Consider the following 23,689-nt stretch of genomic DNA (forward strand, 5'->3'; position numbering starts at 1 on the left):
CCAAGCCCTTAACTGAATGAATGAATGTAATAAATGAATACGTTGATCCTAATAACTCATTGTGAATATATATCTGTTCATATGTTGTCTCATTTAATTGAAATGATTTGTGCATGTGTATGTAATAACATCAATATAAAACACATCTATATTAAGTTATTGTTTATGTAATCCATTGGAATTCATGGCTAAGCCTCTGCCTTCAGCTTAGGTCATGATCTCAGGGTCCTGAGATCAAGCCCCACATCAGGCTCTCTGCTCAGCAGGGAGCCTGCTTCCCCCCTCTCTCTCTGCCTGCTTCTCTGCCTATTTGTCATCTCTGTCTGTCAAATAAGTAAATAAAATCTTAAAAAAAAAAAAACCGTGCAAGTCACAAGCTCTAATAACATTCCATATATTCTCCTTAATTTCATTTTATCCTTAATCTTCTCACATCTCAAATTATTCTAATCTACAAAATTCTCCTAAAATATTCTCTGGAGCACTTCCCTTATCCCCACTCCTCATTTCTTTTTTATTTAGATTGTTACTTGGGCAAAGAGAATCCTTCCTGTTTAATAAGGAGAGGGGGAGGGAACAACCGAGCAACAAAACACCAGCTTCTCTTTAGAAGGAAGTATTATGGGCAATTGCATCTAATGATCGCTATCCAAGCGCATATATATGTATGTTTGAATAGGACATTACTTTCTTTAAATTATTGGTCGATTCCTCTTTTATGTTATTATGTGGAGGCATCTATATGTGAATGTACCCTTCCACTGCAGGTGATGACATCCCTTCCTTAAAACAAAATAAAACAAAACAGAACTCTGAACATGTAGCTCTTGCAGGCAACCTATAAAGCAAGTATGTCTTACAGCCCTATTGGTATTTTGAAAGGAAAATTCTTGGGCTCAGTACTTTTTCTCTGTAGTTTGTTTGTGGCTAGATTCTATGACTTCATGCTTATGCATTACCAACAGCTGTAAGATGAAGATCCAAGGAAAGCCTCTCTCAAAATAGTTTTGTTGCAAAGAGAAAATGGCATTTATGCACTTTGGCAGAAACTGTACTCTGAGCCATGTTCAATTTTGAAACTTGAATGGAAAAATCCACCCCATGGAGAAGTAAACCACATAGGATCCCGAGCTGAGTCTATCGTTAGAATAAGAAAGAGGCACCAACAAGGCATAGAGCTCTGGGGACATCTGAGAGCTTATGCATGCTGTGTCTGGCAGGGGACTTCCACACGACAATACACATGTTCAAGAAGGCAAAGCAGGAAACATGCCCTTGGCAAAGTGTCTTTACATAACAGAATTTGGCTTTGTATTAGCCTACTTAGATGACAGTTTCACAAATTAAAACAAAACAAAACAAACAACAACAACAAAACCCACGTTTTTTAAATTGATTTACTCATTACATCATAATATTCCTTTAATTTGGGAATCCTTTATAGTTTGGATTAGAAGCTTCTGCCTTAGTCAGGTCTTAAAGACAGTGTCTCATCTCCCAGTCCCCTCCCCTTTATGTAGTCAGTGTTTCTGTGTTCTCACTAGCGTCATGGGGTAGGGAGGGGTCTCATTTTGCTTAGTTCTTTCAGTAAAGACTACTCACCCAGCCACGTGTGAATCACAGTAGCTGGTTTAAAGCCTTTTGCCTCAGCAGCAATTCCAGGTGTTAAAGGAATGTGTCTGGCCGCATCAGTAGTTATTTCTCAAAAAATTCAGTGTTGTGCTAAGTTGCCCCACCCCAACTGGGAAAAGTTTTCTGTTTTCATACCCAATTACCTCCGTAATATGTGAGGCTGCCCAGCGCATCAGGGATAGAATGAATATGTTTGTCCTGATTCAGGTTACCAGAGGTTCTAAATGTAGTAAAGAAGGCGTACTTTAGTAGTAAGGTGCTGCTGATGGCCAACAACCTCCAACCGAAGGCAGGACCTATCTCTGAACGTCTTGTCCTAAGCCTTCCTATGATAGTCGTTTCTGAGGGATGCATGTCCTCAGAGGCCCAAGTCACTCTACTGAGTAATTCTTTTAGTTTCTTACAACAATTTTTGCTTTTGGAGTGTAAGACAGGATGAACTGTAGGGTGCCCTGTCCTGTGGCACCAGAAATTGGCAGCTCTTCTTTCATTCAATCCTTTGCTAGCCAGTGGAGCTCCTCAGCCCCTTCTCTATCTACTTTATGGTGATGTATTTTCCAAGAGATTATTTTTTTCTTTCCCTGTCACTTGGTCTTAAGTAGACCTACCTTAGGTCATCATGATAGATCTCCTCTATCAGGAGATCTATTCCTCTTCATCAGGTAGAAGAAGTCAGGGAATCTATCTGAGACTCTCCTTCCTGGAAGGTACCTGGATTGGTGAAAAATCTCTACTTTTCCATCTCCGAACTCTTTATAGCAGAGGAATGCTGACTCCCTAAGTCAGACTGAAGGCCTTGTGATTTCATGTCTCCCAAGTGGCCTTCAGGGGTTTACGGTGATCCACTTCAGTAGACAACTAGCAGAGTCTTCAGTCTGAGGGGGAAAATATTTAAATATAAAATAATGGTATTTTTATGATGCTTCACCAAAAAAAAGGTAGATTATATCTAAATCTGTCTTTATACTAAGAACTTGTACTGTGGTCTGTTGAGAGGAGTCAAAGACTCTTCTTCAGGAGGGTCCAAAAGTGGAACAAAACCTTATTAGTGGGGAATAGTTTTGGTAGGGTTCTGTTATCGAGGAAGTAAATGGGGGAAATAGCTTCTGAGTCTTTGTAAGCAAATACCTTGTTTGCTTTTTAAAGACTAGCTGTTAGTTGCTTAGACTTGGGTTTTGAATCAGGTTTGGGAGCTGAGCTCTCAGTTTGAATTCTGCTGCAGTAAATATAAGCATGTATTTGGTCAATAATATATATCAGCATATAAATGAACCCTTCATAAGTCTGTGGGGAAATTTTAACTTCTGCACTACTGCAATTACCCATAATTTATGTGATCATCCCCCAAATCAATGAATAGCAAGGGAGTCCCACATGCTGGAAGAGTTTGGTTATATTTGAGTTATCACACAAAGTTTATTGTTTGTTTTTATTCTGCAGCCTCCACCTCAGATTTATGACAAACAATTGGATGAAAGAGAACACACCATTGAAGAATGGAAAGGTGACTCTACCACTTAAATATACATTTTGCTTTGTTGAAGGTCAGAAATCGTCTTTGAGGCATTTCCCTTTAAAGCAATTTAGTAACAGATTATTTCATAATCACTATCCTTATACCAATTTGAAAGCTCTCAAAACTTTATCTGTCTTTTCATACTAATAACAATATTGCATTTACTGAAAGGAATTAATTACTAACACATTTTAAAATAGTACCAATTGTCAAAGTATTTGTCATGGTGAAGGGCAAGCTTCAATTCAAAATTTCAGAATGACACATTCCATGTTCATACATAAAATTATCACATAAAATAAACAAAATTATGTCTAAGATAGCTTTAGACATTAGAAAATATAAGATAGTTAATATATAAGATAAGAGAGTTAATATAATTCATTTACTTCATTTATAGGACTTGAAAATTTAAATAGAAAAAATATATATTTAAATGGTTTATTTATCCTTCAAAGTAAGAAAATAATGAATAAACACATTAGTTCATTTTTTTTCACCAGAATTCTCCCAAGCACATAACATGGTCAAGATTACATGCAGGATGAAATAAACAGGAAACTATGAAGAGTTGTTAAACTAATGTAAATAACTACAGAGTAGAATAAATATGAAAAACTAAATGCAGATCATAACAAACCATTAGGTTAAAATGAGGAGGAACATAAATGGAATATCTGAAGAAAAGAAATATTTTAGCTGCTTTGAAGGAATTAATCACTATAAGTTGGGGAGGAAAAACAGGAAAATACCAGGGACATATGGGGAAAACAAAGGGTAGAAATGGTCAAAAAATTTTATAATGATAGCAAAGAGATTTCTCTAGTCAAGGGGTTCTGTTGGAGAATATGGAAAAATGAATATATTCTATTTGTATGTATTCACACAAATAGTGTACCAAAGTAAATTAAATTGCTAAATGATAGACAGAAAAGACTTGATTTGATCTAATAAGGACCAGAAGTTACTCTTAAGGGTTTGTGTGTAAGTAGCTACTAGGATATAAATATTACTTGAGGATGAACATGGACTAAATTGGAAACTGGAAAAACAAATACTTGTAAAGACAATGATTATATAAGTTGCAACCTGTTGCCAAGCAAGAGTAAGTAGCCCTGAGTTTTAGTTAAAAGGGGAAAATTAAAAGAAAGAAGATATACATGTTTAACTCTAGCAAAGAAAAAACTAGATATGGTTGCCAGTTTGGGAATAAATGCAATAATTGTTATTATGACTTTGGGTTTAACCAAGTTTGGTTTTAGAAACCGAAGATTTGAGTCAAGCAAAAAATGAAAAACGAAGAAAGAGTTGGAAAATTATTGGGAAGCAGTAGTTTAAAGTCAGGAGGGTGTATGTCTTAGGGAGTGAATATAGAAGAAATACGGTAGCTCAAAACTGAGCCATTAAATAAAGTTCTTAAGAGATAAAGTTAGATGGCACTAGAAATTCCCCAAAGAATTCAGAACCAAGTAAAATGTGTATTCTTCACACATTTGTTTGGTCAAATGCTTTATTGAGCACTTAGTTTTGCTGGGTTCTGTGATATTAGAAGAGTATAAGAATCCCAATTGATTTGCAATGTGATTTGCAATTGATTTGCATGTGATGTGGTTTACTCAGTCACATCAAAATGTTATTATTTCTCATCAACTAGTAAATTTACACTGCATATTAAAAAGAAATTTGTTTTTTATGACACTGATATTTGTTTCTTACAGAACTTATCTACAAAGAAGTAATGAATTCAGAAGAAAAGACTAAAAACGGTGTTGTAAAAGGACAACCGTCTCCTTCAGGTACTCACTCTCAGTGAATAACTGATAAAGCAGTACTTGCATTTGTTTTGTTTTGTTTTGTTTTTTTGGCCTTGAGGAGGAATCGCAGCCAATAACATTGCTAATAGAGCATGTGAACTAATATCTCATGATTATTTCTGTCCTGTGACTTTCCTTTTTTTTTTTTTAAAGATTTTATTTATTTGTCAGGGACAGCGAGAGCACAAGCAGGGAGAGCAGCAGGCAGAGGGAGAAGCAGGCTCCCTGCTGAGCAAGGAGCCCACTGCAGTCTGGATACCAGGACCCTGGGATCATGACCTGAGCTGAAGGCAGATGCTTAACCCACTGAGCAGCCCATGAGTCCTCTCTAGTGATTTTCATTCCATTCCTTTTGATATTTAGTGTGGCATTCATTCTAATTCTGATTATGATGACTAGCACAAGAGTTCTTTCAGAATTATTTTAAGATAAGGTGTATCTTGAAGAAATGTTAACGTGAGCTTGTTAAAGGATAACTGCTTCTCATCAAAACACAGCCATCATATGCTCTACCACATCAGTGTAGAGGTCAGGAATCTCTCCAGCCAAAACCTCTTTCCTCAGTCACTCCAGTGTTGCAACTCTTCACAAGGCTGATATGACAGTACTTAAAGCATCTGCTAGTACGGGTTCTGATTAAAGTCAGCATGGAAAATCTCTCAGTTCGCCATCTACAGAGTCAAACACACATTTGTATATAAATTGTACATATTTTGCTGATCCTAATAATGTGCTTTAAGATTACCTGAGATAATTTACTTACCACCAATGCTAATATATTTTTCCTAAGACCTATGTTCTAAATGTAAAATATATATATATATATAAAGAGTTTTAGAAAGTGTGATAGCTTATCTCTAGCTTTAAACTACACTCAACTCATGCTGGCAAGAATGTAAGACTGCAGATGATTAGTTGTTTAGAGGAAATTGGATTTGGTGCCCTACCTTTGATAAAAAAATTTTCCTCATGCCCTTTAAATTGTTCCAGGAAAAAAATGTAGGATGAATTAATCAATTCTTCATACTGATACTACTCTTTGAATAGCTGGTTTGCACCCAAATCACTATAATGCCCAAACAGATACAATTCAGTTATGACATGTTTTTTGCATTTGAATCAAGCCCAATTCTATTACAAGTCTTTCCGTCCCTCAAAGAAAGTGAAGGCAATCCCTGGGGTTGTCTGCCGGCCCTGCTCATTCATTCCTCATCCAGATTTATACAGGTCTGTAGAAGTCATGCCAGACTTATCTGTATGCTCTGTCTGTTGCTGATTAGGGAGCCCAAAGACCAAATCTAACAGACTCAAGACACCACCTGCTAAGGCAGAAAGGCTCCTTGTTTTAAGAATTTCCATAATGACCAGAACATGTTTTTCTCTGATCATTAAGCAGTCAAAATACCAAAAAAAAAAAAAAAAAAAAGTCAAAATACAAGATCCAGTGAAGGTGAAGTAGGAGCTCAGGTTAGGACTAGACCAATTTTTTTTGCAAGGTCTCTTCTATTTATTTTAATTCAAGGTATTATTTATTCATCTTCCTTCCTTTTTTCAGACAGCTTGGGATCATACCACCCACTTCAGGACATCACAACTTCTGCTTGTTTCCTCTTCCTTTTTCCCTCAGCCCCAACCGGGTCTCCACAACAGTTCATCTGTGATGACATAAAATCCACAATTTTCTTTTCAGTACTTTCACAACACTTCCACAAAAATCCTATTCTCATGCCTCATTTTATGCCAACCGTACAGTTCAGGGAAGGCAAAAAGAGACTGAGGATGGTACAAGTGAGATTAATTATTCATTAAAGGGATGGGATGTGTGGTCTGTCATGCAAAGAAACTTCTAAATATTGATAAGGGAATGCAGTTTGTATATAGTCAAGGCGTAAGTCTTTAATCATTAAAACCATAATTCTTATACAAAAAGAAAGTGAGTACATGTAGAAATTTCCTTTAACTCATCAATGAGGGAAATGGCCGGTTGGCAAAGGTAGTTTAATGAAGATATGAGTAATTAGGATTTATGTGGTCTGTGAGAAAAAGATTACTGAGATAAGATCACCAAATTAAAACAAAAATCACAAATGTCCTACAGGACAATGAAACCTATCTTTGTGGTTATTTTTTCTATGAGGCAGAAAAAAATGATAGTTTATTAGTTTTTTATAGGTTTACATTGCTGTAAAACTTCTAATCAATTATGTATATTAAGTCAAACAAAGTTATGTTTCACAAAACAGTCAAATGGCCCTTAGGTGGGCATTTTACAAAAGGCTCAAGTGTGATATTTAAAGGCTGCATAGTAATTTTTCTTCTAATCCCACATGTTGGATATTCTGAATAGTATCTAAAAGTTAATCACATATACAACTGTGTCCTCTGAATAGGGGGCCAAAGTCTTGACCAAGTAAATCCTTAAGTTTGTAAGAAGTACATTTAAGATGAATAAAACCAAAGACTAGTTTATATAACAGTTTGTTATTTCTGGAGGGGCTGGAAAATAAAGCCATTCTACTAAATTATTTAATGATAAATATAACCTAGTCTTAGATAATTAAAACATTGGGCCAGGGTGTATGAAATTGTTGCCAATTCAGATTCAATTTATTTAAATCAAACACATCATTCCATTTAGATTCACCCCCACACACACACCCAGGAGTAAATTTTTCTTTCATTTTTCCCATTTATTAATGGGAGCTCTATTTTCTCAGCCTCCCAGTCTGAAACCCTGACTGACCTTTTACTCCATCTTTATATGATCTCTGACAGTCACTTTTTACATCCTAAAAATTCTGCTTGCTGGATGTCTCAATCTAATCACTACCAACCTTTCCCATTAACACCACTATGATTAAAGTTTTCCTGAAGTAATCTGTGTGACTTTAGTCTCTACCTAAGTTGATCTTTAAAGACTAGAAGTTGGAAATGACACTGATAAGTGCACTCCAGTGGCTTTGCCTTGTGAACGGTTTAAGCCTACTAACCCTTTCCTGACACTGATGGCCCTCTTAATATATGCCCAGTTTTTCCACCTTTCACGTTACACCTATTGTAGGTTCCTATATTACCAATATTTTACTTTATTGGACCCCTGCCTTTTAGAAAGCTGCACCTTCTAAATTGTTCTCTTATCAAGTACTACCATTTCCCAAAATATTTTTCATATCTGTCCTAAAGGACTTTTCATATTTCTCAAAGAATGAGTCAAGTATCAAGTATGTGCATTGTTGTTATTGGTTTGGCACCTGCTCATGCTTCAGATAAAGGTTTGCTTTCAGATGGTTATTTGGTTATTTATTTATTCTGGAAAATGCATATTCCTAAATTTTTTGTGGTCTTGTTTATTGTGTTAATGATTAATATGCCACTGAAAATATGCCTTTAGGACTTACATACAAGGGAGAAGCCTGAGCCATTTTTTTTTTTAACCATTATAACTACCCGTAACTGTCATGAAATATCTACCTTTTACATGTGCCCTAAATTATAGTTGACTGGCTTAACCAATTTGTAGTTAAAATGATGTGGGTTCAATGTTTCACTACCTGACTTGAAAGGAGAATATTCATGGCTTAATTTTGAGAAATCATACATATACTATGTATCACATGATATAATGATGTATGATGTAATTGTATGCATCGTGTAGAAGCGTAGGCCACCTTTATGCGGGGGCTGACTACTAGCTCCTGAGAGCCAGTTGTTTATATCTCTCCCAACTCTAAGTTTTTTAATCTTGTTTTAGTAGCTTGGTATCCACCATGCAGGATTTAAGATATGGAAATTGGCTGACTCTACAAATCAGGGCAATTTTTTTCTCCCTGGAAAGCCAGGTATTGATTTTTTATGGACACACCCCTGTGTGTGTGTTTGTGTGTGTGTGTGCACACACATGTACGCATGTGCATGCATGCACACATAGTATGGATATATGCAGTAGATGGTGCTGGAAAAAAAGCAATTACTAAGAAAATTTGAAAAGTCAGCTTTTTTGCATTCTTCATTGTATTCAACTTTCTTCATTACTGTTTGCATATCATATTTTATTTTGTAAAGAGCTAGGATGAAGTGATATTACAACATAGACTTCCTTATTATTAAGTCATGGCAACACTAGGAACCTGACAGCAAGAGAATAAGTTAAAGCAGTTTCCAGTGACAAATTGTTCTAATACCCAAATTCATGTTTTAGTGATACCTTTAAAATATAAATAGGAAGTTAAGTGTGCATTTGAAGAACAATATATAGGCTTGAAATTTATTGATGGAATTGTTGTATATCAATAAGAAATAAATCTAAACTTCAGATATGTTTCTAAATAAATAATTGTACTCCCCTCTGCTATCTGATTTCACTTGCATAGTGATTTATTTCCGAGAATAACATGGCTGCTTGCTTTCTGAATTGATTTGTAAAGACTGCTAAGGGAAAAGTAGTCCAAGTATAGAAATTAATTTTCTTCTAAAGCATTTGTTATAAAATATTAGAGCTAGAACAAATATAGGAGTTCATCTAATCCAAAATTTCTTAGCCTGTTCACTACCCCTGTTCCACCCAAGAAGTAAGCCTCCCATAAATAACAATGACTCACCAAAATAAAGATGCTTAGCATCAGGATGGGTAGAGATTTTTCAGAGTCTCTAAATGGCAGATACAATTTTCTAGGTGACTTTAATAGACAACACCACCCCACACCACCATGACTCACCATATTCCATACGCTATGGCAGTGTGCTGTTAAAAATCAGAGTCAATGATCTAGTCCAGTAATTACTATTTTTTATTTAAAAATCTTAACCCCAAACAACTTGAGAGTGAAGATGATGCGTAAAACGAAGGGAATATATCTCAGTGATTTTTTAAAACTTTAATATTTCTTCTATTTCTCTGTGTGTACTTTTTGTATGTGAATGGGTCAGGAAAATAATTTTCTTTTAAAAAGCTGAACATTTTGGGACGCCTGGGTAGTTGACCTGGTTAAGCATCTGCTTTCAGCCTGGGTCATGATCCTGGGGTCCTGCGATCAGGTCCTGCCTTGGTCTCCCTCATCAGTGGGGAAACTGCTTCACTTTCTGTCACTCCCCTGCTTGTGCTCTGTCCCTCTCTCTTTTTCTCTCACTCTTTCTCTCTGGCAAATAAATAAATAAAATCTTTAAAAAAATACAGAACATTTTCCCTGAAATAATGAATATCTTTTGGCTACACATAGAAATATGTATAGAAATATGTTTAGAAAATTTCATTAGCATAATGTCTTTTCACGAAAGCTTTTTTTTTTTTTTTTTTTTTTTTGGTCACATAGAGTTGAAAGTAAGCTACTGTTCCTTATTTGCAAACCTATTACTATTTTCAGTTACTTTTAATAACATTTTAAGTGACAAAAATTTTAATGCTTTATTAATGGCAAATTTTAAAAAATGCATTTCTCTACTGGTCTCTGAAAAAAATATATAGAAGGAAGGGGTATTTATCACTGCTAGGGTATCCTGGGTAAGTTGACATTATAATCAAATTCAAGTCAGTTCCATTAATTTAAGGGATTTTCATAAACTGTTTGGCAGTAAATTAGCAATTTGAAGCCAAGGTCCATGTCTTGATTCTTCTATTTGTGCTTGGTTTTATGGTTTACGAAGTTTATTTATTACCCACATAAAAAGAGACCTGAAAGGACCATCCAACAAAGCCAGAGTGGCTGCAGTCAAGAGGGTATTTGTTATAGTGGAATGGAAGAAGTCATATAGAAGCAAAGTTTTTTATGCAATAGTGAGGGACTGATTGATGTTTTACAGCCTTCTTTTTTAAAGGACTGATCAATGGCATTTGCTAATTTCCATGGTGTAATTATTCTTATTGTGACCAATTTCAAGCTGCTGCTGTGACACCAGTGAAGGCAGAGTTGGAAAGAGATGCTGGTGCTCGTACTTGGCTCCCAGAAGCCACTGAATTCAGCTCTAGCACACTGCTGGCAGTACATGTGATCGCCATCGCAGCACTTCACAGAGAGGACCCACTCTCATACAACAGGCAGTTGTAATGGGAATTTTATAGGGGAAACATTAGAAGAAAAGATCTTTCTTAATGAATCTGTGCTATAAAAATTAGGAACAACAGTCTTTTTGAAACCATAGAAATACAGCTGATAAAGATTCTGAACTTTGAATAATTGAATACTAACTGTAATTTGCTTTCAACATTGATACAATAAAGGCAGGACCATTCCTTATAGAAGATAGCCAGCTGGTGAACAGAGGGAGAAGAAAGACAATGCTAACAAAATTATTTCCTTCAGCCAAAAATAGGTTAGCAGTTTCACTAGTTTTCATAGAAGGGAGAAACTTGCTTTCCCTCACAAAACCTATCTAGAGGAGTACACACAAAAGAGACTCAGTGCTTTGTTAAACTGGTTACTTATTCTGTGCTGGACAGTAGAGATTGAGGAAGAGAGGAGAAATGGTGACGTGTGATGAAAGAAGTAAGAAGCAGCAAGGGAAACAAATATGAGGTAATCATGTAGTGAAACTCTGTGTAATAATGAGATGACTTACGTGGCATAACACCTAGAATGTTTCACAAGTGTGTCGACAATATGCTGCTTATTAAAATAGCTGCAGTGGGAGTGCTGTGCAGTTTATAAGCATAATCTGCAGCATGATCCCTTCCATAGGAAGAGTTTATTAAGCACTACTTTCAGTTTTGCTGCCTTCATTCAGTATTATTTATAGATATAAATTTGTTTTTCTGGGGAAATGTCATCAATGTTCTTGGTATCAGTTTTCTAGGTGCCACTGTTGTAGGTTTCTGTTTATTTGTAAAAATCAAATTGTGTTCTTAGAAGAGAGCCTTGTCTCAGCTAGTTTCTATCTCACTCTTGAGTCAATATTCAACTTTAACTGTGACAATCATATCGTGTCCACATAACCAACTTCAGCCAGAAAAGGAGAAAAACCTTAGCTCAAGGGAAGACCAGCACTATTATGTAGAGATACTTTTAAATAGTTTTTGATTTGTATTATGCCAGAACTTTACTTTAAAACTTCAAACTGATGATTTTGTCACAATTTAAATAAAGCACGCTAACTAAAATCTTCCTCGTTAACGTGAGCAGTTTAATTATGACACTCTGAATCAGATGTATATGTCTTCATTTGATCCATTTGGTCTCCGATCCATTGACACTGAGATTTCCTATTTATTCAGTCACTTGTAATTCTGTATATTAGCAATGATGGATGGAGCACGGGATGTGGTACATACATGAATTTTGGAACACTGAAAAAATTTAAATTAAATTAAGAAAATTCTATTTAAAATGATATCAAAAAGAATAAAATACAAACAAATTTAACAAAAAAAAAGTGCAAACCCTCTACTCTGAAAACTACAGAACATTGTTGAAAGAAATTAGACCTAAATAATGAAAAGACATTCCATCCATTCACTGATTAGATTTAATGTTGTTATGATGACAATACTCTCCAAATTGATCTACAGATTGAACACAATATCCATCAGTCACAGCTGCCTTTTTCTTTGCTGAAATTGACAGTCTGTTCTTAAAATTCACATGGAAATACAGGGGATACAGAATAGCCAAAACAATATTGAAAAAAAACTCCACAAATTTAGAGGATTCACACTTCCTGATTTCAAAATCTACCACAAAGCTGCAATGCTTACAACAGTGTGTTATTTGCCTATACGTATACATATAAAAATAAAATTGAGAGTCCCTTATATTTATGGTCTATTGATTTGTTGCAAGGATTTCAAGACAGCCCCATGCAAAGAATTGTCTTTCAATGAATGGTACTAGGACATCTAGATATTCACATGCAAAAGAATGAAGATGAACTCCTACTTCATTTGGTACATAAGAATGGATTAAAAATGGATCATAGAGTGAAGTGTAAAAGCTAAAATTTTAAAACTCTTACAAGAAAACATAGGAGTAAATTTTCATGATCTTGACTTAGGAAATGATTTCTTAGATATGACACTAAAAGCACAATGGCAAAAGGAAAAAAATAGGTAAATTCAACTTCATCAAAATTAAAAATATGTGTGCTTCAAAAGACACCATCAAGAAAGTGAAAAGACAATCCATAGGATAGGAGGAAAACATTTGAAAATCTTGTGTAATAAGAAACTTGTGTCCTGAATACATAAAGAACTCTTGCAATTCAATTATAAGAATAAAATAACACAATTAAAAATGGCAATAGGATCTGAATTGACATTTTTGCAATGGCCAAAAAGCACATGAAAAGATACCCAACATCATTAGCCATTAGGCAAATACAAATAAAACCACAATGAAATACCATTTACCATACTCGAGGATGGCCACAATAAAAGAGATGATGAGGAATTCCAGAGAGGGTAAGAGAAAACTGGTGGGAATGTAAACCGGTGTAGTCACTTTATTCCTCAAATGTTAAACTGCGATCTGCCGACTCCACTCTTTAGGTATTTAACCAAGAGAAAGAAAAACTTGTACATGAAAGTTCATAACAACATTATTCATAAAAGCCAAAAATAAGAACATCTTAAATGTCTGTCAAATGCCCATCAACTAGTAAATAGGTAAACAAAAGGGGGATACCCAATACAGTGGAACATTATTCAGGACTAAAAAGGGATAAAGTATTGCTACATGCTACAGCATGAATGAACCTTGTAAACAATGTGCTATGTGAAAGAAGCCAGTCACAAAAGATCATGTACGATTCCGTTTCTAAAGTAAGTCCAGAACAGGCAGCTTTATAGACAAAGTGCGTTAGTCGTTGTCTATGGCTGGTGGATAAGTAAGAAATAGAGTGCTGTTGGGGTGATGAAAATCTCACAAAATTGATTGTGATAATGGTTGCACAACTTTGTGAATATCCTAAAAGTGAATGAATTATACAAATTAAATTTGTGAATTACATCTCAATAAAGCTGTTACAAAAAGATATATAGGCAATATTTCATATTTTAAATAAAAACTAAATCTAAATGATAGTATCATAATTTTATTTTTTAATTTTTTAAAAGATTTTATTTATTTGAGAGAGAGAGGATGAGAGAGAGAGCACAAGAGTGGGTAGGGTCAGAGGGAGAAGCAGATGCCCCGCTGAGCAGAGAGCCTGATGTGGGACTTGATCCAGGGACTCCAGGATCATGACCTGAGCTGAAAGCAGTTGCTTAACCAACTGAGCCACCTAGGCATCCCAGTATCATAATATTAAAGATTTTATTTATTTATTTGACAGAGAGAGAGATCACAAGTAGGCAGAGAGGCAGGCAGAGAGAGAGGGGAAACAGGTTTCCTGCTGAGCAAAGAGCGCGATGCAGGGCTTGATCCCAGGACCCTGAGATCATGACCTGAGCCAAAGGCAGAGGCTTTAACCCACTGAGCCATCCAGGTGCCCCTCATTTTTTTTTTTAAATATTTTATGCCAGTATCATAATTTTAAAGTCCTACATAGTATGGGGATATGTCATCCAAGAGATGAATGGATGTATGAGCAAAACCATCGCATTCTGTCAGCCCACAATTGTTTGAGACTTGTGTCTAGTTTTAATCTCTACCCTTTAATAAGGATGTGGAAAATTGAAGATTCTGAGCAGTCAATCATAGTGATGCTAAATTATTACTGACCAAAATTTATGAAAACATATAGGATTTTGGTATCAATATAATTTAATCCAAATTATGGAGTGAAGGACAGACCTGGACACTTGGGCTATGTAAGGAAGTCAAAGGTTGTCTCCCAGTATATGAAATTTACTAGTATATGTCAGGAAAAGAAATGAACTAGCTTTGCACCATATCTATAAAGGATACAATTAGGTAAAGTTGGAATAAACTGAAGCCAGGGAACCTTTACATTACACATTATTCTGATAATAAGACTATTTATAGGAAGATGATAACAAGAGCTTTCATAGTCTAGAGACATTTAAGATTAGGAGATATTAAACTATTTTTAGTTTAAAGAACTACATACTTTAGCTTAAGGAACATGAAAAATGCATAAGTTTTTTTGTATATAAAATAACAGGATACAAAATAATATATACTAAACGACCACAATTAGAAAAACTTCATAGCAAAAACACTAGAGAGGGGCGCCTGGGTGGCTCAGTGGGTTAAGCCGCTGCCTTCGGCTCAGGTAATGATCTCAGAGTCCTGGGATCGAGTCCCACATCGGGCTCTCTGCTCAGCAGGGAGCCTGCTTCCTCCTCTCTCTCTGCCTGCCTCTCTGCCTACTTGTGATCTCTCTCTGTGAAATAAATAAATAAAATCTTAAAAAAAAAAAACACACTAGAGAGACATATACCCAAAGTTTAGTAGTTATTATTTATTTGAGGATCAGTGCCAATTGTCTTTTTTTATTCTTTCAGATTCCCCATAATTTATATAAATATGTTTATAATTAACAAATAAAAGTTTAAAATACTTATGAAATACATATGATTTTGCTTAGCTTATGTTTATGGGTCCTCTCCACATTTTGTCACATTTTCATCACATTTTTTCCATAGGGAAGAGATGTCTACCCAAAGAGCAAAGAAACTATTTTAACCTCTCCACTTCATAGATCTTTATAATGCCTCTGGCTTACCTGTCCTTTGTAGTTCTCAAAGACATAACTCAACAAGTATTACTGAGTGATTACCCTGAGCAAGTTTCTTCTCAGAGTTTCAAAATCTTTATATTCCCACAGGGCACATAAATAAAATAGTTTTTCAAATTAATTTGATAATTCAAAACTTTTGTTTGTAGATCACCAGGTAAGCAATCCTACTAGAAAGTAAACACACAATCAAAAAGTGTGCTCTATTGTATCTGAGACTTGTAAATTTTACTATTAGGTGACGGAGTGTGGGCCTATTCTTATTGATTTTGAGGGGTGTTCTCTGAACCTTAATCTCACAAAACAAACTGAGGGTTGTTGGGGGGAGGGGGTTTGGGAGAAGGGGGTGGTATTATGGACATTGGGGAGGGTATGTGTTTTGGTGAGTGCTGTGAAGTGTGTAAACCTGGTGATTCACAGACCTGTACCCCTGGGGATAAAAATATATGTTTATAAAAAATAAAAAATTATATTAAAAAAAAAAGTGTGCTCTAGTGTGGAGACTACTTTAAAAAAAAAGTGCTCTGGCTTCTTCATTATTATTATTATTTGGTATTTGGTTTATGGTAACTTTCACTGAAAGTCCTAATTAGCTTTTCTGTATGGATTTTAAGTTTGATATCACATTAATGACTATAATAATATTTACTTAATATACCTTAATTTCTCAAGAGCTGTAGTCTCCAAGTAATTGTGATTTCTGCTCAGCCCATATTTTTGGAATAGGACTTTTACATGTGTTTGTTTTATAAAGCCCTGCACTAAAACATCCAGGTTCAGATTGTTACATTAAAGGGTCTTGCTTGGGGCACCTGGGTGGCTCAGTGGGTTAAAGCCTTTGCCTTCAGCTCAGGTCATGATCTCGGGGTCCTGGGACCAAACCCCACATCAGGCTCTCTGCTCAGCAGGGAGCCTGCTTCCCTCTCTCTCTCTCTTTCTCTCTCTCTGCCTGCCTCTCTGCCTACTTGTGATCTCTCTCTGTCAAATAAATAAATAAAATCTTAAAAAAAAAAAAAAAAGGTTTTGCTCACCTTCCTTCTCAATAGGACAGTGGTCTTCCCAACCTTTGACTAGACAGTGTCTAGGCGCTTTTAAAAAATGCAAATGCTTTGGCCTCACTCAGGCTAATTATATGACAATATTGGAGGTGGGAGGGGTGACAGGGCTTTTTATTTTTTGTTTGCCTGCCTTTGTTTTCTTTTAAGAGCATTACAGGTGGTTTGCAAGGTAGAATAACTTGTGACTAGGGACTCTGCCTTGTTATATTTTGATTTTCACGATCTAACATAGTGCCCTGGATTAGTTGTTCTTAAAAGGCTTGTTGAATGAATGATGGACTAAACATCACCTCTTGTATTTGCCCAGGCCTGCGTCTTGAGTCACATGCAGTTGGGTTGTGTTCCAGATTTAGTCATGTTGGTCTTCATTTTCTTAGCACAGGTGCAGCAGTGAACAGCAGTGAGAGTCTCCCTCCATCTTCGTCCGTCAATGACATCTCCTCCATGTCCACCGACCAGACCCTGGCATCTGACACTGACAGCAGCCTGGAAGCTTCAGCAGGACCCCTGGGTTGTTGCAGGTGACTAGCCGCCTGCCTGCGAAACCCAGCGTTCTTCAGGAGATGATGTGATGGAACACACACACGCGCGCGCACACACACACACACACACACACAGACACGCACGCACACCTGCAAACGCAGACACACAACTCTAAGAAAATAGCAAGGGAGAGAATCCGAGCCTAAAATTGATACCAATCTTTCAGCCTGCTTCTTCTCCGGAGTTCTGTATTGCAGCTAAGCTAAATGTCTATTTAACTTCTAGTTGCTCTTGCTTTGGTCTTCCTCCAATGATGCTTACTACAGAAAGCAACTCAAACACAATTAGAAAAGCCTTTTCCATAAAGTGTAATTTTAATGGCTGCAAAACCAGCAACCTGTAACTGCCCTTTCAAATGGCATGACAAGGTGTGCAGTGGCCCCATCCAGCATGTGTGTGTCTCTATCTTGCATCTACCTGCTCCTTTTGGCCTAGTCAGATGGATGTAGATACAGATCCGCATGTGTCTGTATTCATACAGCACTACTCACTTAGAGACGCTACTGTCAGTGTCCTTAGGGCTCTACCAAGATGTCATGCACTGGGGTACCACATGGTCCATTTCATGTGATCTATTACTCTGCCATAAACCCATCTGTAATATATTGCCAGTATATAAGCTATTTAGTTTGTTAATTGATTAAGCTGTATGTCTTATAAGAAAAATGTAAAGGGGGAAAATATGGGGGGAGTGAGCTCTCTTGGACTCTTGAAGATGTAGCTTCCAAATTTGAACTGATTAAATGGCACCTGTATACCAATTTGTAGAAAGAACATATGTGATGCTTATATACAGTGTGGGGGCGGGAGGGAATGACAGTTTCCAGGTACTGAACGGTTTGGCCTTTAGAAGGAAGGTGGGAAGAAAAGCTGACAGTCTTTTCTCTGACAGCGAGCAGGTAGGAGAGACTCGATGATAGCACTGTGGTGAGGAAGACCTCTAGGAGATTATTACCCAGACACTAGGAGACACCGACATCCATGTTTTAGACAGTAGACCCAATTTGTCATCTACAATTTATGTGTCACAACTGGAAAGGGCATGGCAGGTGGAGAGGCAGGGTTACAGAGTCCATATCTAATGGTAAAAAAATCCCTCCCTGGAACAGAGTGGAGTTGCCTTTGGATGATGTCCTTAACAGGAAATGAACCTGACTATTTTCCGACTGTGGGTTGTGTTTTCCATAAGTGTGCTACTTCCCAGGTTTATACCCTACACGGTTTTAAGAAATGTTAGTTTCCTCTTCTGGAATAAAAAAAAAAATATATATATATGTATATATATATATATATATATATATACATATATATTAATTTCTTAAGAACAAACAAACCCAAAACAAAGGGGTGATCCTCAGGTCAGCATTGGAAAACATTTCCACAGACATTACTATTCCTCAGGGGTTTCCCTGACTCCTTACTATGGCTGATGTTTCATGTTTATTTATTTTCATAAATTCAGACAATTCAAGAAGGGCTGATCATCTGAGTTTTGTACTGCAGTTGATGTGACAGCAATAACTCTCCCCATAAGTTACTGCTGCTAAATAGCTTTAGCAATATGAGTCTGTCTCAAAAGCCATGAAGCATTTGTGTCAATGTTTTAGCGGAATCACCTGAATTTAGTTCAAATCAAATGAAAGTGCTCTCCTGAGCACTTGAGAAGGCACTGTGAAACATCTTGGTTATATACAAGGCAATCCCAGGGAGACTTCTCAGCAATAATAGGGGCCGGGGGGAGGCTTCCCTTATTCACTTCGGTGAAGTCCCCATCACAGCTCTTTGCACTCTGACCATTTTGGTGCTTGCCGACGTGGTGGTGGTACTTCACCTGAAGAAGACGTGAAACGCATGAAACGGAAGGTTGGTGAGAGAGCTATGACTGGCGAATGGAATCCCTTCAAAAATAGGGCAAACAAGAATGCTGTGCTCTGAAAACTGCCTTAAATACAACAACAGGGAAGCTTTGTCTCTTTCAAGCAATAGAGCCAACCCCCACCATCACCATGTGAGCAACGCTGCTGTTTATGAGATTGCTTCACAGTAGGATGCGTGACAAGAGGTCATTTGTTTAAAATGGGGAGAAAAAAACCACATTAGCTTGTGCAGCTTGTCCCCTGGAATGAAAGTGGCCCAGCTTCTTTCTCTTGCTGCCAATCTTTCGGGTTAATATTGCAGATGACCTGATTTTTAAAGTACCTCTGCATTCACATGGGCTCTCTCTCTCTCTCTCTCCTCTGTCACACTTCCCGTCCTCCACTTCTTAAAAGTTCTCGGATTCCCTCATGCTTTACCTCCTTTCTCTGTATTTTTCTCTTGCTATGACTGTGTCTTCTCTATGCCTGACTTTCTAGCACATGGGATTAAGTGCAGGGAACAGGCAACTGTTTGAAAGAAAGTAAGTCGCAAAGGTAATTTCATCAGCCACAAAATGATATTAAAAGCCAGAAGGAACCCTCCAGCCAGCATCTTAGAAGTGCTTGACAGCTAGACTATCTTTCATGGGTGCAGAAGTGGTGATTTCTTTTCACTCAGATTAAGCCAAACATGAACCAGGCAATGCTCCCCTGCTATGCCCACCTTCCCTAAATTCTGCTAGTCTCTCCTCTGATCTCTCCTGCTGTATGGCCCTTGGGTGCCAGTTACCTTTAGCCACATCACCCTTACGGCCAAGAAAAAATGGAATAAATCCTTCAGATTGAAATCTCATGTACAAAGGAAGAGTTTGGCTTCTTGCCTACTTATAGGATTAATGGTACTAGGTTATTAAAGCAAATAGGTTATTAGACAAACAGAGAGGATCATCATTTCAAAAGCTCACCAGCCCTTCACCATCTTGGGTCCACTTTATTATAATATAGATTTTCAGGAGGTGATTCTGTTATTATCAAATTCTCAGAATGTATTAGGTTCTACAGTGAGCCTTTTCTTTAAAAAATAAGTATTTCCTATAGGGTCACCTGTTAATTCCAAAGGACTTTCTTGCTTTTCAGACTTGGAAGTGTCAAGTCGCCTGGAACTATATTCCTGGGAGAAGGAAGGTCCTGCCTGTGGTTGGGGTTCATTTGGGAATGTGAGGTTGACAGTCTGAGAGGCCTAACCTTGGCTCCCTTCTATAGGGCTGATGGTTTCGCAGTGATCCTTAATGATAGGTTCTGTAGTATTTTGTAGGAGAGATGATTGTGTGCCCATATGCATGAAGGAATTAAATTGTTGGGAGAGCTTAGCAAAACCACTACCACTTTGATGTGTCGATTTGTTTTTTGGTCAGTGTGTTCATTTTTAAAAAGAGATGCATTGGCCTTATGACCAAATTTCTTCGTGTGGAATAAGAACTGCTACTAATCTTGCATCTTCAAGAATCTGATGACTGAGCTTTGTAGGAATGTATACTTGAGGTGGACCCAGGCCTGGCTGATTCCCTCCAACGGGAGAAAGCTATTTAATTGAAGGCCAAGGCAACAATTTTTGTTCAATCTGCTACCATGATAAGAAAATATTACTTAAGGATACTGATAGTAGCTGACTGGTAGATCAAGAAATAGGCCTTGACAAAGGGAATCAGTGGAAGAGATGAGATGAGACTCCATCAGTCCTTTTATGACCTGCCAGGGGAAAAATGAGCAAAACTGACTTTACATTTTAAATAGTCGTCGCAAAGTCTAAGTTCTACAAAATCTACTTCTTTTAATTATCTTTAACAAATGACAATTGAAATCCTAAAAACATTATGCTCCATAAAGAATGTTGTCAGCCTGCTTTGCTGAAGAATTTATCTTCTACAGCTCAGAGAAAGGAGTGATACTGTCCCAGCAATCTTTGATCCCATTCACTTTGGGTCTGAAGAGGGACCCCACTCCCTACCCACAAGCTCCCCCCAACATTTTAATTGTGAGTCCTACATTTTCTACAGATGAAATTAAACCAAGCAGGGATACTGCTTTCTGTAAAAACAAACAAACAAGTTGCAATGTAAATAATTATATTAGTCATTTTTCATGTGACTAAAATATAAGATTTTGTTACTTGTTTTGGCACTTAGACAGTTCTTTGTCTGAAATGGTTCACTCTGACCCATTTCCTTGGTCGGTCAAGTTGAAATGGAAGGCCTCTGTTTGTATGTGGACTCCTGTGTATCTAACTTATGATTATGTGGGACCAATGGCCAGTATATTCTAATGAACACAAATCTCCCAACCCTTGTCTAGCATTAAACTGTTCACCTTGCCATGTTTATCTTGCAACAAGACCTAACTTGCACATGCCTGTTATTCTGCATGATTGGACTCAAAGACTATTACCAATGATAAGAATTGTCCTGTGTCAGTGTTTATAAAATGGACTTAAAGCATACCCACATTCATATACACCTCACCCTTATAGTTCTAAGTCAACCCTGGAAGGCAAAACCATGCATGTCCAGTTTCCTTGCAAGGTCTGAGTGGTGAGAAGTGAAAGTCAGCCTGATGGATCAAATGCAATCTCAGTGATGTTTAATAAGGCTTTGAAATTATTTAAATCATATCTGTGTTCCTTCGCATTCTCTTTTTCCTTTCTGTTTTTTCCCTTTATTTTCAAAATGTCGGTGGAACAAGAGGGTGAGTGGGGGAGACCTTTGGATTTTTTGGACTCTTTGTAGGTGGATGCTGACTCAATACATTGTGATTTCTGTTTCTTATGAATTATTAAAAACCAGAGCGAATCTGCTTCCCTCAACATAAAACCAAATGCAAATCCAGACTTTGTTGGAGTTTGCCTATTGACAATGGTTATTGTGCTGCTCGTTGTCTCGGGTTTCATGTCCTGACAGGAACTCTGAAGCATATCACATGATTTCATAGTATGGTTTGATTATACCAGGGAATAAATAAGAAACAAGGAATGACCTACCTTCTCACTATGGGTTAAGAGTGTGTAATATGCATGTGACCAGAAGCCTGTGTTGTCATTTAAGACCCGTTTCTCCTAAAAATGACCTCCATTTCTGTCTGCAGATAGTAGTTGTATATATGCAACCTGGTAAGTTTCTTTTAAGGTATGTATAAAATCAGTGAAGGGGGAAATAATTTTCTGTAAGGATTAGATGAGTAGAACAGGACTAAACATCTTTAGGTTAATCTATCAGAATTCTTTTTTTTATATTACATTTTTTAAATTATTATGTTCAGTTAGCCACCATATAGTAGATCATTAGTTTTTGATGTAGTGTTCAACGATTCATTAGTTGCTTCTAACACCCGGTGCTCATCACCACCTGTCCCTCCTTAATATCAGAATTCCTAATCAGTTTAATTATTACCCAAGAGAGAAGGTAAGCAGGTTTTTTGTCCATATGGCAGGCAACCTTAATATCTTAAACTCCCTGGTAAATTAAAAAAACAATTAGATTTTGTGGCTTGATAAGGAAGTCACTGAACCTGTGTTAATTTAGCTGGAAGTATCTGGAAGTGTCAAGGAATGGCCTTTCTGTTTCTGTAAATAAAACATTTTATTTAACTGGCTCACTATTCTAATCACTAGTGATTCTAAAATCACTATTAGAAGATAAACTTATATATTCTTTTGAGTTAACACAATTCACCTTTTACTTATAAGAAAAATAGAAGCCAAATGCCTTTTGCATCTATGGCATAGTTTCTGTTCCATTTTTAAACCACAACTCTTAACTCTTTTTTTTTTTTTTAAAGATTTTATTTATTTATTTGACAGAGAGAGATCACAAGTAGGCAGAGAGGCAGGCAGAGAGAGTGAGGGGGGAAGCAGGCTCCCCGCCAAGCAGAGAGCCCAATGTGGGGCTCGATCCCAGTGTCCTGGGATCATGACCTAAGCCAAAGACAGAGGCCTTAACCCACTGAGCCACCCAGACACCCCAACTCTTTACTCTTTTAGTAAAGTAAGTTTTAAAATGGCCACATATAGGTATGAAAAAAACTCCAATCTTAAGAAGGGAAATTGCATTCCACTGAATTGCTCTTGGAGAGAAAGGGTCAGAAAGAAATATTGGTGCATTCTAGGTATCGTCGAACTTTACCAAATATTTGGGTAATTTGACTAACTTTGGACTGAGGAGAAAAAAGTCGTCTTGAGATCACCTTTCTTGCAGCTACTTATTTAAGGACCAGCCTAGAAGGATGGTTTTGTTTGCTCCATAACTGCACTGGGTTTTACCCAAGGTTGAGGTTTTCAATATCATCAGTTTATCACAATGCAATTCATACTTGCACCGTACCTTTCCCCCAAGAGTTTTGAAAGGTATTAAGGTGGGTACATATTGCATGGAGCCATGGTGTTATATGTAAACAATGAATCTTGGAACACTACTTCAAAAACTAATGACGGGGGTGCCTGGGTAGCTCAGTGGGTTAAATCCTCTGCCTTTGGCTCGGGTCGTGATCTCAGGGTCCTGGGATCGAGCCCCGCATCAGGCTCTCTGCTTGGCGGGGAGCCTGCTTGCCTCTCTCTCTCTGCCTGCCTCTCTGCCTGCTTGTGGTCTCTCTCTC

General features: G+C 37.1%; 1 protein-coding gene across 17 annotated transcripts in view; it reads left to right on the forward strand.

Annotated features, from left to right (window-relative positions):
- The window catches only part of MAPK10 (mitogen-activated protein kinase 10), a 588,472-nt gene extending 566,545 nt beyond the window's left edge, over positions 1-21,927 (forward strand). For 15 of the 17 annotated variants that reach the window (XM_045079393.1, XM_004756141.3, XM_013058073.2 and 12 more), the window contains 3 exons: positions 3,073-3,136; positions 4,867-4,944; positions 17,029-21,927. In XM_045079393.1, coding sequence (XP_044935328.1) covers positions 3,073-3,136; positions 4,867-4,944; positions 17,029-17,171 — 285 coding nt within the window. In that variant the 3' untranslated portion in view covers positions 17,172-21,927. Of the gene's footprint in view, positions 1-3,072; positions 3,137-4,866; positions 4,945-17,023 lie in introns of those variants that run through there. The other 2 variants (XM_045079399.1, XR_006606562.1) reach the window with 2 other exon arrangements.
- The last annotated feature ends 1,762 nt before the right edge of the window (positions 21,928-23,689 follow it).

The sequence above is a fragment of the Mustela putorius genome, unplaced genomic scaffold (assembly GCF_011764305.1).
Source record: "Mustela putorius furo isolate JIRA1106 unplaced genomic scaffold, ASM1176430v1.1 tig00000382_pilon_pilon_pilon, whole genome shotgun sequence".
NCBI classification, from domain to species: Eukaryota; Metazoa; Chordata; class Mammalia; order Carnivora; family Mustelidae; genus Mustela; species Mustela putorius.